Below are 14,296 nucleotides of genomic sequence, written 5' to 3'. Positions count from 1 at the left end.
TACATCGCTTGTTGAATATTGAAAAGCAATGAGTAATTCTCTTAACAACTTTGGACCCACAGCTTTTTTTATTAGGAACCTAATGTTTCCTGAGGCACTGATACTAAAACCTTTCAAGAGTTGATGGATTCAGTCACGGAATATTACAACCCCAGACCTCCTGTAATTCTGAGATGTGATCAGTTTTACTCGACTGTTTGAGAACCAGGGGAATCTTTGGGATTTTTGACAAGGTTGAGACGACTGGCAGAGGCACATGATTTTGGTTTAACCCTAAGTGAGATGCTGAGACAGTTTGGTGTGTAACCATGCAAAAGTGCCTATTATCTGATGCCCAACTGGGCTTCAAACAGGCACTACAACTGGCTTTGTCATTAGAAAATGTGGCAAACCCAGCACGAGTTACAGGGTATTCTGATGGAAGTGGATGTTCTCATCAGGCCAGCTGAGCTTGGGGACATGACTTGAGTAAAGACATTTACATAGCCTTATTCAGGACATAGGCTGAACAGAGGGACTCTAGATCAGCCCACAGCATAAACCCAAAACAAAGCCAAGCCTCAGCCAAAAAATTAACACTTTCTTTAGGATCTGGACAGATAAACCATTGTACTTGCTGCTGGTGTGCGGACTTGAGACAACAAGAGAGTCCCACTACGTGTGAATTGAGTAAGAGAACTCTTATCCAGCAGAGTGCACACCCTGAAAAGCCCACCTGCATCTGGCTTGGAACTGTTAAATTGCTTAGCAAGGTCCAAATCAGAACCAATCAAAATAAATATCTCGTTAGGTGATCATCTGGTTCTACTGGAAGTTATGATACCAGTGTGACTGTATCAGTATTTGTAGGACCAGCCTTGAACAATTCATCTTGGACTCCAACTTTAAGTTTGCATATGACCTTGACTAGATGGAGAACCAATACCAGGGAACCTTTTACAGATTAAGGGTACAGCTTCGATTCTGGTCCTGCATGAGAAGCAGCTGATTGTTGCTTTTTGTTTTCAACCATCGATTTGTAGTAAAAGGCTTGGGCCCAAGCATGATTGGGTGTGATTGTTTGAGAAATATTTGCCTTGATTGGCTCAACATGTTTCAATTAGAAAATGGCTGCCTAATTAAATACCTGGAAGTTTTCCAGGAAAGTCTAGGGACTATCAAAGTAGCCAAGGCCTTGCATGTTGACCAGGAAGCAATTCCATGATTATGCAAGTGCCATTTCCCTCGTGCACAAAAGAGGAGGCAGAAATAAGGAGGCTAGCAAGCAAATAACTAACCAGTGCAATTTGCAGAGTGAGCCTCTAACTGTGAGTCTAACCCTCCATCCACTAACCCCCTCACCCGCCTCCAACACAAGTCCTTCTCCTGGACACTACCCCCAGGCCTCCTACCCTCCCTCGACCTCTTCAGCTCCAACTGCCATCGAGACATCAACCGCCTCAACCTCTCCTCCCCTGCAGAACATTCAGCCCTGCGCTCCAATCCCAACCTCACCATTGGACCCGCAGACAAGGGAAGCGCAGTTGTAATATGGCGCACTGACATTTACATTGCTGAGACCAGACACCAACTTTCTGACACCACTTCCTACTGCCCCCTTGATCATGAACCCACCCCCGAGCACCAAACCATCATCTCCCAGACCATCCATGACCTCAGGTGACGTCCCACCCACAGCCTCCAACCTCATTGTTCCCCAACCCCGCACCGCCTGCTTGCATCTCCTTCCCAAAATCCACAAACCCACCTGCCCTGGCCGACCTATTGTCATTGCCTGCTCCTGCCCCACCGAACTCATCTCCACTCCCTTTTCTCCCTCTTGGTCCACGAACTCCCTACCTACGTCCGTGACACCACCCACGCCCTCCACCTCCTCCAGAACTCCCAATTCCCTGGTCCCCAAAACCTCATTTTCACCATGGATGTCCAATCCCTATACACCTGCATTCCCCATGCAGATGGCCTAAAGGTCCTCCACTACTTACTGTCCCGCAGACCCGACCAGTTCCCCCTCCACCGACACCCTCATTCGCCTGGCCGAACTCATCCTCACCCTCAACAACATCTCTTTCGATTCCTCCCACTTCCTACAAAGGGGTTGGCCATGGGTACCCACTATGCCTGCCTCTTTGTAGGTTTATGTGGAACAGTCCCTCTTTTGCACCTACACTGGCCCTAAATCCCACCTCTTCCTCCATTACATTGATGACTGTATCGGCACCGCCTCTTGCTCCCTAGAGGAGCTCGAACAGTTCATCCACTTCACCAGCACAATCCACCCCAAACATAAATTCACCTGGACCATCTCCAATACATCCCGCACCTTTCTGCCTCCATCTCAGGCTACCACCTACAAACCGTTGTCCATTTCAAGCCCACTGACTGCCACAGCTACCTGGAATACACCTCCCACCCAGCTTCCTGCAAAAATTCCATCCCCTATTCCTAATTCTTTCGCCTCTGCCGCATCTGCTCCCAGGATGAGGCATTCCACTCCCATACATCCCAGATGTCCTTGTCCTCGTCCTCATTCTTCAAGGACCGTAACATTCCCCCCCCCCGCAGTGGTTGAGAACACCCTCGACCGTGTCTCCCGCACCTCATCCCTCATACCCCGCCCCCGCAATAACCGCCAAAAGAGAATTCCCCTAGTCCTCACATACCACCCCAGCAACCTCCAGATACAACGCATCATCCTCTGACACTTCTGCCATCTACAATCTGACCCCACCACTAAAGACATTTTTCCAACCCCACTCTTGTCTGCCTTCCGGAGAGACCATTCTCTCCGCGACTCCCTTGTCCGCTCCACACTCCCCTCCAACTCCTCCACACCTGCCCCCAACCTCCTTCCTCACCTCCATCCCAGGCCCCAAGATGACCTTCCATATCAAGCAGATGTTCACCTGCACATCTGCCAATGTGGTATACTGCATCTGCGGTACCCGATATGGCTTCCTCTACATTGGGGAAACCAAGCAGAAGCTTGGGGACCACTTTGCAAAACACCCACGCTTGGTTTGCAATAAACAACTGCACCTCCCAGTCGCGAACTATTTGCACTCCGCCTCGCATTCCTTAGACGACATGTCCATCCTGGGCCTCCTGCCGTGCCATAATGATGCCACCCGTAGGTTGCAGGAACAGCAACTCATATTCTTCTTGGGAACCCTGCAGCCCAATGTATCAATGTGGATTTCACAAACCTCAAAATTTCCCCTTTCCCCCACTGCATCCCAAAACCAGCCCAGCTCGTCGCTGCCTCCCTAACCTGTTCTTCCTTTCACCTATCCCCTCCTCCCACCTTAAGCCGCACCTCCATTTCCTACCTACTAACTTCATCCCGCCCCTTTGACCTGTCCGTCCTCCCCGGACTGACCTATCCCCTCCCTACCTCCCCACCCATACTCTCCTCTTCACCATCTTCTCCTCTATCCATCTTTGGTCTGCCGTCCGCCTCCCCGTCTCACCCTATTTATTTCAGAATCCTCTCCCCATCCCCCTTTTATGGTGAAGGGTCTAGGCCCAAAATGTCAGCTTTTGTGCTCCTAAGATGCTGCTTGGCCTGCTGTGTTTATCCAGCTGCACCCTTTTATCTCAGATTCTCCAGCATCTGCAGTTCCCATTATCTGTGATCACAATTTGTGGAGAGAGTACTGATTGATTGTGAAACCGGACAGATTAGTTCACCCTTGTGGGGATTTTAAAAAATGGTAAACAACTGCTTGCAGCTGGCTAAAAGCCCAATCCCTCGCATGCAGGTCTTGCCTGCAAAGCTGGCGATGTGGGGGTGCTGGTCATGAACCTTGTATACTTGCAGTTGTGACTAGATAAGGATTGTATGCTACAATTAAAACCCATTTAGTGTTCGTTCCAATGTATGTGACTGCCATTTAGGATATCGTCAGACTGTGCTATTTCTCAGTGGACAATGGAGAGCATTTTACAAGGTCTACCCCAGGTTGCTATTAATCTGGATAACTTACAAATGACAGGGAAGACCAACAAAGAGCACTTGGAGAACTCTTGACATAATCCTGAGATATTTCTCTAAGGCAGCTGTGCACCTTTAGAAGGGAAAAACGTGTGTTCCAGGCACCCAGGTGACCTACTTGGGCTATATAGTCAACAAGCCCGGGTTATCTCCGTTGGAAGAAAAAGCGAGGGTGCTCAAAGGTGCAGTGGCTCCTTTGTCTGTATCAGAGATTAAGTTGTTCCTTAGACTGGCGAATTATTACAGAAAATTCATGTGCAACCAGGCTTCCACTCTGGCATCTATACATCTGCTATATAAAAGGAAGTGTCAGCTTTGGAAGGGAATTCGCAACTATGATGTAGCCTTTAGAGAAGGAAAGATGGCAGCTGTTGTTGTCTAAGGTGTGGGCACACTGATCTCAAGTGAGAGCTGATGTTGATGTGTGATGCCTCCCTGTAAGGTATCCGGGTAATGTTGACTCTCCGATGGTCCAATGGAGAAGGACACCTAGTGGCTTTGGCTGATGCAGACAAGTATGTCCAGATAGAGAGGGAAGATTTGGTGGTCATCTTTTGGTGTGAGAAAGTTCCACCAGTACCTTTTACAGACATAAATTTGTAACAGTAACAGACCATACTCCCTTTTTAGGGCTGCTCAAAGCGGATAACGCCGTGTCAACCATAGCTTCAGGTTGACTTCAGAAGCAGGCTTTCATTCTAAATTACAAGTTGGAACAGCATTGGGGAGGCCAAGTAGCAAATGCTGATGCCTTGACTTGCTCCCCTCCATCTCTGCTGGCTGATACACCACTGGAAGAGACCATTCTGGTTTTAAACCTTCTGGATGCACTTACGGTTCCTGCTGACAATATCAGGTGGTAAACGCAAACAGATTCCATCCTGTCAAAGCTAAAAGCTGGTTGTGAAAGGGTCATCACAACCAGAAGTGAAACCTTTCTGGACTTGATGAGACCAGATCACTAGGGCCCTTCAAGTCCACACTGACCTCTGAAGAGCATCCCACCCAGACCCAGCCCTCTATGCTATTTCTGTAGCTCCGCATCCACCGTGGCTAATCCACCTAATTTGCACATCTTTGGACTACAGGAGGAAACTGGGAACATGCAGAGGAAGCTCATGCAGACACTGAGATTGTCTGTGTGGAGTTTTCATAGACATTTGAGGGTGGAATCAAGCATGGGTCCCTGGTGCTGTGAGGCAGCAGTACTAACCACTGTGCTGCCCAAGTACTATGCATGTGTAAATAAAGAATGACATGGTTACAGGATACCGATCTCTGTCTAGTTATTTCATAGACCTCTTTGCAAAAAACCATTCATGGCTCCCTCAACAGATGAAAACACTTTGTGCAGACAGCTTGACAGCTGACCAGGGGATGCAGTGGCCTCGTGGTATTATCGCTTGACTGCTAATTCAGAGACCCATGTTCTGAGTGTCAGGGTTCAAATCCCACCATGGCAGATGGAGGAATTTGAAATTTTTTAAAAAATGAACCTAATGATTGAATCCATTGCCAATTGTTGGCAAAACCCACCTGGTTCACTAATGTCCTTGAGGGAAGGAAAGTGCTGCCCTTACCTTGTCTGGCCTACATGTGCCTCCATACCCACAACAATTTGATTGACTCTTAACTCCTCTGGGCAATTGGGGATGGGCAATAAATGCTGCTAGCCAACGATGTCCTGAATGAATAAAGGTTTTAAAAAAAATACTTGTTACAGCAAATCATTTTATTCTGTCACTTCCTCCAGTTAGGCAGATGTTTCATACCAGTCAAGATGCTTCCTGGCAGCATAACTACAATGTAAACTTCCAAGAGTCAATGTAATTATCCTTTACACTTTTGTAGTTTAAGATGTACTTGATATAATTGTATGGGATTTTTCTTTCAGGTCTTGATCCGTTTCCAGATTCAGAGAGGTCTGGTTGCAATTCCAAAGTCCGTTACTAAAGAACGTATTCGGGAAAACTTTAAGGTATGGGAATCTTGGTGACGGGGAATCCTAAATTCTAAGGTGTAGTGGATGTAGAGAACTGAAATGTGTTGGAAAAGCACCCACTTAGGCATTTCTTTATCCTGTACCAAAGTTATTAAATTGAATTAGACGAGAGAAATTTGGGACCTAAAAGAAACTGTAGAAAACTGATCACTTTGGGATAACAAAGTGTGGGGCTGGATGAACACAGCAGGCCAAGCAGCATCTTAGCTGTGTTCATCCAGCCCCACACTTTATCTTGGATTCTCCAGCATCTGCAGTTCCCATTATCTCTGACCGCTTTTTGGGATTCCTGTTATGAAGACTGAAGTGTCTGATTACTCGAACTTTACTGGTATACTTGATTTTTTTAAAAAATGGGCTATCAATTAAAATATTATTTGTTGCTCTTAGTGGTAGTGTAGGGCTTAAGCATGTTTCTGTAGCCCTTGTGTCCATTATAAAGATAGACAAAAATTTATGAAGACTTGTGCTTTTATGCAGGTTCTTGATTTTAAGTTGAGTGATGAGGAAATGAAGACTATCTTTTCCTTCAACAGAAACTGGAGATGCTGCCCGATGGAGTGGTGAGCTGTTGTTAACCAACTGACTTCTCACTTAATTTTTGATGCAAATCTTTTGAATAGTTCTGTGTGCAACACAGTGATCAGGGTGTGACTGCTTTGTAAATAGAACTCAAGACAGCGGATTGATGTTGAGGGGAAGGAAGCATTGCTTTCTTTTTAACTTTCAAATTATCACAATGCCTTTGTTACTGAGTATTGCTGAAAAAGAGTCATGCCCCTCCAAATAGAACAACAAATAATATTTGCATCAGAAAGGGTGTGCTGATTTAATTGGCAAGTTGACTTTGATAGAGGCATTACCTTGGAGAATGCACAGAGAATGCCTGCCCTAGAAACTCAAACTAAAATGCATGGTATGTTATTCCTGCTTTTGTAAAGCACGGGGCTCTGCTTTTGAATGTATGTGACTTCCAGGCCACATGCCAAAGCCACACTGCAACTCCGATTGATGATCTTAAATTAGTTGTTGTAGTTCTTACTGCACTTGAGATCATTTTGCAAATGTGTCCAACAATAGATATGATTTTACAACTGGTAACTTGTTCTAGGTTTTGTAAACAGGGTCTGGTTGAGTACATCAGCACTGTGTCTGTTGTGTATACAGAGAGTAATATAAGCTTTTGATACAACCTGCAAGTTGGAATTTAGATCTTACACACCTGGCATCACTTGACATTGCAGTTTATAAACTACTACTTATCTGTGTGATACACAGAACCTCATTTTTGGATTGATTGCGGCATCCTGTTAGTACTTGTGTTATTACTGTCAGTGCATTGTGCCTGTTTTAGCTTGGGGACAGGCATCCTCTGGTGCATTTCCTCTGGCCCTGACCAGAGTCAACTCACCTGGTTTGATAGGTGAACCTCAGGTGATGTGCTGGAAGACTGGAGGTTGGCTGATGTGGTGCCACTGTTTAAGAAAGCTGATAAAGAAAAGTTGGAACTAATAGACTGGTGAGCCTGATATCAGTGGTAGGCAAGTTGTCTGAGGGGAATCTGAGGGATTTATACGTAGTTGGAAAGGCAAAAACTGATAGTCAACATGGCTTAGTGAAACATGCACAAACGAGTATTTTTGAAGAAGCAACAAAGAGGATTGATGAAGAAAGAGTGGTGGACGTGATCTTCAGTTAGGTGTTCAGCGAAGTTCTGCATGGTAGACTGATTAGCAAGATTAGATCATGTGGAATATAGGGAGAACTAGCCATTTGGATATAGAACTTGAAGGTAGGAGATGGAGGGAGGTAGTGGAGGCTTGCTTTTCTGACTAGAGGCCTGTGTCCAATGGTATGCCATAAGGATTGGTGCGGGGTTCTCTGCTTTTGGCGTTTATATATTTGATTTCTATATGAACAAAGGAGATAATGGTTAGCAAGTTTGCAGATGGCACCAAAATTGGCAGTGTAGTGGACAGCAAAGAAGGTTGCCTCAATGCAACAGGACTGAGATCAGATGGGCCGATGGGTTGAGGACTGTTAAATGTAGTATAATTTAGACAAATGTGAGATGTTGCCTTTTGGAAAGTCAAATCAGGGCAGGACTTATACACTTAATGGTAAGTTCCTGGGGAGTTCTGCTGAACAAAGTGACCTTGGAGTGCATGTTCATAGTACCTTGTAAATAGAGTTTCATGTAGACAGGTTAGTGAAGATGGTGTTTGGTATGTTTGCCTCTTTAGGTCAGTGCATTGAGTACAGGAGTTGCGAGGTCCAGTTGTGGCTTTACAGGACATTGGTTAGGCCATTTTTAGAATACTACACTTAGTTCCGGTCTCTCTGCTATGGAAAGGCTGTTGTAAAATTTGAAAGGGTTCAGACAGGATTTACGAAGATGTTGCCAGGGTCAGAGGGTTTGAGCTATAGGGAGAAGTTGAATTGCCTGGGGCTATTTACTCTGGAGTGTCAAGAGACTGAGGGCTGACCTTTATAGAAGTTCATAAAATCATGAGGGGAATACCTAGGTGAACAGCAAAGGTAATTTTCCCCAAGGTAGCGGAGTCCAAGACTAGGGGGCAGGACAGCACAGGACAGGTCTAAGGTGAGAGGAGAAAGATTTAAAAGGGACCTAAGGGGCAACTTAGAGATAATGGGAACTACAGATGCTGGAGAATTCCAAGATAATAAAATGTGAGGCTGGATGAACACAGCAGGCCAAGCAGCATCTCAGGAGCACAAAGCTGACGTTTCGGGCCTGGACCCTCTCTGATGAAGGGTCCAGGCCCGAAACGTCAGCTTTTGTGCTCCTGAGATGCTGCTTGGCCTGCTGTGTTCATCCAGCCTCACATTTTATTATAAGGGGCAACTTAGGGTGGTGGCATGTATGAACTGAGCTGCCAGAGGAAGTAGTGAAGGCTGGTACAGTTATGTTTAAAGGCACCTGGATGGGTATATGAGTAGGAAGGGTTTGGAGGGAAATGGACCAAATGCTGGCAAATGGGACTAGATTAATTGAGGATATCTGGTCAGCATGGACGAGTTGGACCAAAGGGTCTGTTCTTGTGCTGTACAGCTCTCTGACTCCATGATAGGGTAAATATATAAAAAGTGGGAAGCCTTGGAAAAAAATGCTTAAAGATCATAGATCATAGAATCCCTACAGTGTGGAAACAGGCCCTTCAGCCCCACAAGCCCACAGTGAATCTCAGCATCCCACTCAGACCCATCCCCGTAAAACCCACCTAATTGACACTTCCCCTCACCTTCCCCACTTTCTGAATTGGCTCTGGTTTTCTAATAGATTTCTAATGACTTGCTGCTGCAATTGAAGTCCATAAACTAAGATAGTCAGGGATGACCATAGTGTGCATGGTTCAGTCGACATTTTGCATGATGGAGAGGAGGTATAGATGTATCTGTCAATTTAAAAAAGGAAAATTGGAGCTATTATTCTAACAGTGGGCTGGATTTTACAGTAGAAATAATGGTAAAAGTCAACAAAAAATGTCTGATAACAACACGCATAGTTACATGGAGCCATAGGGATGTTACTCAGATGTCTAGCTGCTGTAGGAACTTTGTTACAGATACTTGCCAGGAAACTTCATTGTTCAAAGACACTGAAGTTGCTGAACTTGTATATATGCACTAATTTTACCTGAAATTGGTAAACGTGTCTATTTGGTTTAAGTACTGTTGTGTGATAAATCTTCGTTATTGTTAAGCAATTTCTTTAGGACTAAAAATTAACATATATAGAGAGCGACATCCCCTCAGACTGTTAATATTGAAGTCTGAAAGAATTGCATGATTTTCCATTTTTCTTTCTGGCTGTTCTGTTTACCTTTATTTCACTTTCTGTAACTGATTTGTCATTGTCACTATTCTAACTGCCAGACTCCCACAGCTACCTAAAATACACCTCCTCCCATCCACCATCCTGCAAAAATTCCATCCCCTATTCCCAATTCCTCAGCCTCTGCTGCATCTGCTCCCAGGATGAGGCTTTCCACTCTGCACATCCCAGATGTCCACGTTCTTCAAGGACCGCAACTTTCCCTCTGCAGTGGTCGACTACGCCCTTGACTGCATCTCCTGCATTTCCCGCAACATGTCCCTCACACCCTGCCTCCGCCACAGCCACCCCAAGAGGATCCCCCTTGTTCTCACATACCACCCCACCAACCTCTGGATACAACGCATCATAGAACATAGAACATAGAACAGTACAGCACAGAACAGGCCCTTCAGCCCACAATGTTGTGCCGACCATTGATCCTCATGTATGCACCCTCAAATTTCTGTGACCATAATGCATGCCCAACAGTCTCTTAAATGACCCCAATGATCTTGCATCCACAACTACAACTCTCTGTGTAAAGAACCGGCCTCTGACATCCCCTCTATACTTTACACCAACCGGCTTAAAACTATGACCCCTCATGCTAGCCATTTCTGCCCTGGGAAATAGTCTCTGGCCATCAACTCTATCTATGCCTCTCATTATCTTGTATACCTCAATTGGGTCCCCTCTCCTCCTCCTTTTCTCCAATGAAAAGAGACCGAGCTCAGTCAACCTCTCTTCATAAGATAAGCCCTCCAGTCCAGGCAGCATCCTGGTAAACCTCCTTTGAACCCTCTCCACAGCATCCACATCTTTCCTATAATACGGCGACCAGAACTGGACGCAGCATTCCAAGTGCGGTCTAACCAAAGTTTTATAGAGCTGCAACAAGATCACACGACTCTTAAACTCAATCCCCCTGTTAATGAAAGCCAAAACACCATATGCTTTCTTAACAACCCTGTCCACTTTGGTGGCCATTTTAAGGGATCTATGTATCTGCACACCAAGATCCCTCTGTTCCTCCACACTGCCAAGAATCCTATCCTTAATCCTGTACTCAGCTTTCAAATTCGACTTTCCAAAATGCATCACCTCGCATTTATCCAGGTTGAACTCCATCTGCCACCTCTCAGCCCATCTCTGCATCCTGTCAATGTCCCGCTGCAGCCTACAACAGCCCTCTGTACTGTCAACAACACCTCCGACCTTTGTGTCGTCTGCAAACTTGCTGACCCATCCTTCAATCCCCTCATAAAGTCATTAATAAAAATTACAAACTGTAGAGGCCCAAGGACAGAGCCCTGTGGAACCCCACTCACCACTGACTTCCAGGCAGAATATTTTCCTTCTACTACCACTCGCTGTCTTCTGTTGGCCAGCCAATTCTGTATCCAAGCAGCTAAGTTCCCCTGTGTATCCCATTCCGTCCTCCGACACTTCCACCATCTACAATCCGACCCCACTACCCAAGACATTTTTCCGTCCCCACCTTTGTCTGCCTTCCGGAGAGACCACGCTTTTGTTTTTTCCGTGACTCCCTTGTCCGCTCCACACTCCCCTCCAACCCCACCATACCTGGCACCTTCCCCTGCAACCGCAGGAAGTGCTACACTTGCCCCCACACCACCTCCCTCAACCCATCCCAGGCCCCAAGATGACTTTCCATAATAAGCAGATGGTCACCTGCACATCTGCCAATGTGGTATACTGTATCCATTGTACCCGGTGTGGCTACCTCTACATCGGGGAAACCAAGCGGAGGCTTGGGGGACCACTTTGCAGAACACCTCCGCTCGGTTCGCAATAAACAACTGCACCTCCCAGTCGCGAACCATTTTAACTCCTCCTCCCATTCCTCAGATGGCATATCCATCATGGGCCTCCTGCAGTGCCACAATGATTCCACCCGAAGGTTGCAGGAACAGCAACTCATATTCCGCTTGGGAACCCTGCAGCCCGATGGTATCAATGTGGACTTCACCAGCTTCAAAATCTCCCCTTCCCCCACTGCATCCCAAAACCAGCCCAGTTCGTCCCCTCCCCCTGCTGTATCCCAAAACCAGCCCAGCCTGTCTCTGCCTCCCTAACCTGTTCTTCCTCTCACCCATCCCTTCCTCTCACCTCAAGCCGCACCTCCATTTCCTACCTGCTAACATCACCCTGCCTCCTTGACCTGCCTGTCTTCCCTGGACTGACCTATCCCCTCCCTATCTTCCCCACCTATACTCTCCTCTCCATCTTCAGTCCGCCTCCCCCTCTCTCCCTATTTATTCCAGAACCCACTACCCATTCCCCTCTCTGATGAAGGGTCTAGGCCCGAAACGTCAGCTTTTGTGCTCCTGAGATGCAGGACTTTGTTATCTTGGATTCTCCAGCATCTGCAGTTCCCATTATCACTCTAACTGCCACCTCCTGGTTCAGTGCTGGCCCTTGAAAAAGCTTCATTGTGATTGCATGAGGACATAGTTGATTGCCGTAGTCATGTTAGTCCTCAATGCAGTGTGGACATGCCGTGCTCTTTGGATGGTTTCACAGATAGGAGAATCGTACAGTACAGAAGACACCCTTCAGACTGTCAAATCTGTGCTGCCAAAATATACTTATACTAGTTACCTATACTAGTTGCATTTCCCGCGCTAAGCCCACAGCTTTGAATGTTGTGACACTTCAGATGTTCATCCAAGTACTTTTAAAGGTTGGAGATAAGAAGGTGCAGAGGCCCGAAACGTCAGCTTTCCTGCTCCTCTGCTGCTTGGCCTGCTGTGTTGATCCAGCTCTGCGCCTTTCTTATCCCAGATTCTCCAGCATCTGCAGTTCCTGCTATTTCTGAAATACTTTTAAAGGTTGAGATTTCCCATCCCAACTACCCTCTCAGGCATTGTGTTCCAGGCCCCCCACCACCCTCTGGATGAAAACGTTTTTCCTCAGATCCCATCTAAACCTCCTACTGTTCACATTAAAATTATGCCCCCTTGTTATTTACCCTTCGACTAAGGAGAACAGCTGCTTTCTATTCACCCTCTCCATGCCCCTCATAATCTTATGGAGTTGTATAAGATCTCCAGTCAAAGTACTCTACTCGAAAGAAAATAATCTAAGTTTCTCCACCTTCTCTTCAAAACTGAATTGCTCAGTCCCAGGTAACATTCTGCTGAATGTCATTTTCACTCTGTGATCCCTCTGTTCCTCAGAGCTTCTTAGTGTCTTGCCATTCATTGAGTACTTGCTTGTCTTGTTCCCTTTTCCAAATTGCATTTCCTCACATTTATCAGGATTAAATTCCAACTGCCACTGTTCTGCCCACCTGGCAATCCATTTATATTTTCTGCAAAACTAACACCTTCCTCACCGGCAACCTCCTGGCCAGTCTTTGCGTTATCTGTAGACAAAAGAGACAGCACAGATCTTTATGGTATGCCACTGCACACCAGGCTCCAGTCACCCAAACAGCCTTCTAGATTCAATCTTTTCTCATATCATTAAGCCAGTTGATTGTGTATCCATCAAAAGTTTTTGGACGACGTTCCGATGTAGTGCTCATTCGCTACAAGTAAAATCTATATGGTATGAGGGGATTAAGATTCCTCCTTGAAGTACTGGAAAATCTCTAACTTTATTCTCTTTATATTTTAGGAGTATTAAGCACAAGGACTACCCATTCAAATAAACTTTAAACCTGTACTTCAAGTGGGACGTCCTGGTCACGTGTTTGAAATTTTGTGGCTTCTCTTGTTTGTACACTTAAACAGCAGAATTAATTTAATGCTGCTGAGAGATCTGAAATCCTCTACTTTGATAAACAATATACTAGCATGATTTACATCCATAATGAACAAGAGAAATGTTCCACCTCTGTAACTGCACTGTGATATATTTTGGAAGCTACTTGTTCTTATGCCCATAATGCAAATAAACATTTGAGGGTAGTTTTGCAATTCTGCCTGCGTACCTCATTGTATGCTCTACAAGTCTGAGAATTGTAGTCACATTGCCCACAATTTCCTGATATACATGGTTGGAAGATGAAGCTCCTACTGGTGACATCAGCGTGGAACATTGAACTTTTTTTCTAATTTGAAGCACAACAATCTTTTTCAATTTTTAAAAAATATTTATAAAAGGACAAAGATTCAAAAACTTTTATTATTGGCCCCAAGGTAGCATTACATTGAGCAGATATTTGTCATTATGTCAGCCAGAAACCAACTTTATGTTGCACCTTTTAATGGACAGATTAATTAATTTAAAAATTGGTTATTGGTTATAATAAATTGCAATTCTTTTAAACTTTGGTCATTGGATAACTAACTGGTCATAATATAAAAATAAGAACTGCTGGAAAGACTCAGCAGGTTAGGCAGCATCTGTGGAAGGAAATACAGTTTATGCCTGAGTCTAATGCAACTCCTTTTTGGAACTTGAAAGAGACTGGTTCAGTTTCAAAGTGATGGAG

At 45.4% G+C, this 14,296-nt stretch overlaps 1 protein-coding gene across 2 annotated transcripts in view; it reads left to right on the top strand.

Moving 5' to 3' along the window:
• Window positions 1-13,778, top strand: part of LOC125461118 (aldo-keto reductase family 1 member B1-like) — a 40,661-nt gene extending 26,883 nt beyond the window's left edge. For both annotated transcript variants that reach the window (XM_048549526.2, XM_048549525.2), the window contains 3 exons: window positions 5,889-5,972; window positions 6,477-6,559; window positions 13,477-13,778. In XM_048549526.2, coding sequence (XP_048405483.1) covers window positions 5,889-5,972; window positions 6,477-6,559; window positions 13,477-13,510 — 201 coding nt within the window. In that variant the 3' untranslated portion in view covers window positions 13,511-13,778. The remainder of the gene's footprint in view (window positions 1-5,888; window positions 5,973-6,476; window positions 6,560-13,476) is intronic.
• The last annotated feature ends 518 nt before the right edge of the window (window positions 13,779-14,296 follow it).

This window comes from Stegostoma tigrinum, chromosome 18 (assembly GCF_030684315.1).
Source record: "Stegostoma tigrinum isolate sSteTig4 chromosome 18, sSteTig4.hap1, whole genome shotgun sequence".
In the NCBI taxonomy this organism is placed as follows: Eukaryota; Metazoa; Chordata; class Chondrichthyes; order Orectolobiformes; family Stegostomatidae; genus Stegostoma; species Stegostoma tigrinum.
Note: the sequence above shows the minus strand (reverse complement) of the source record. Positions and strands in the feature narration are given on the sequence as shown.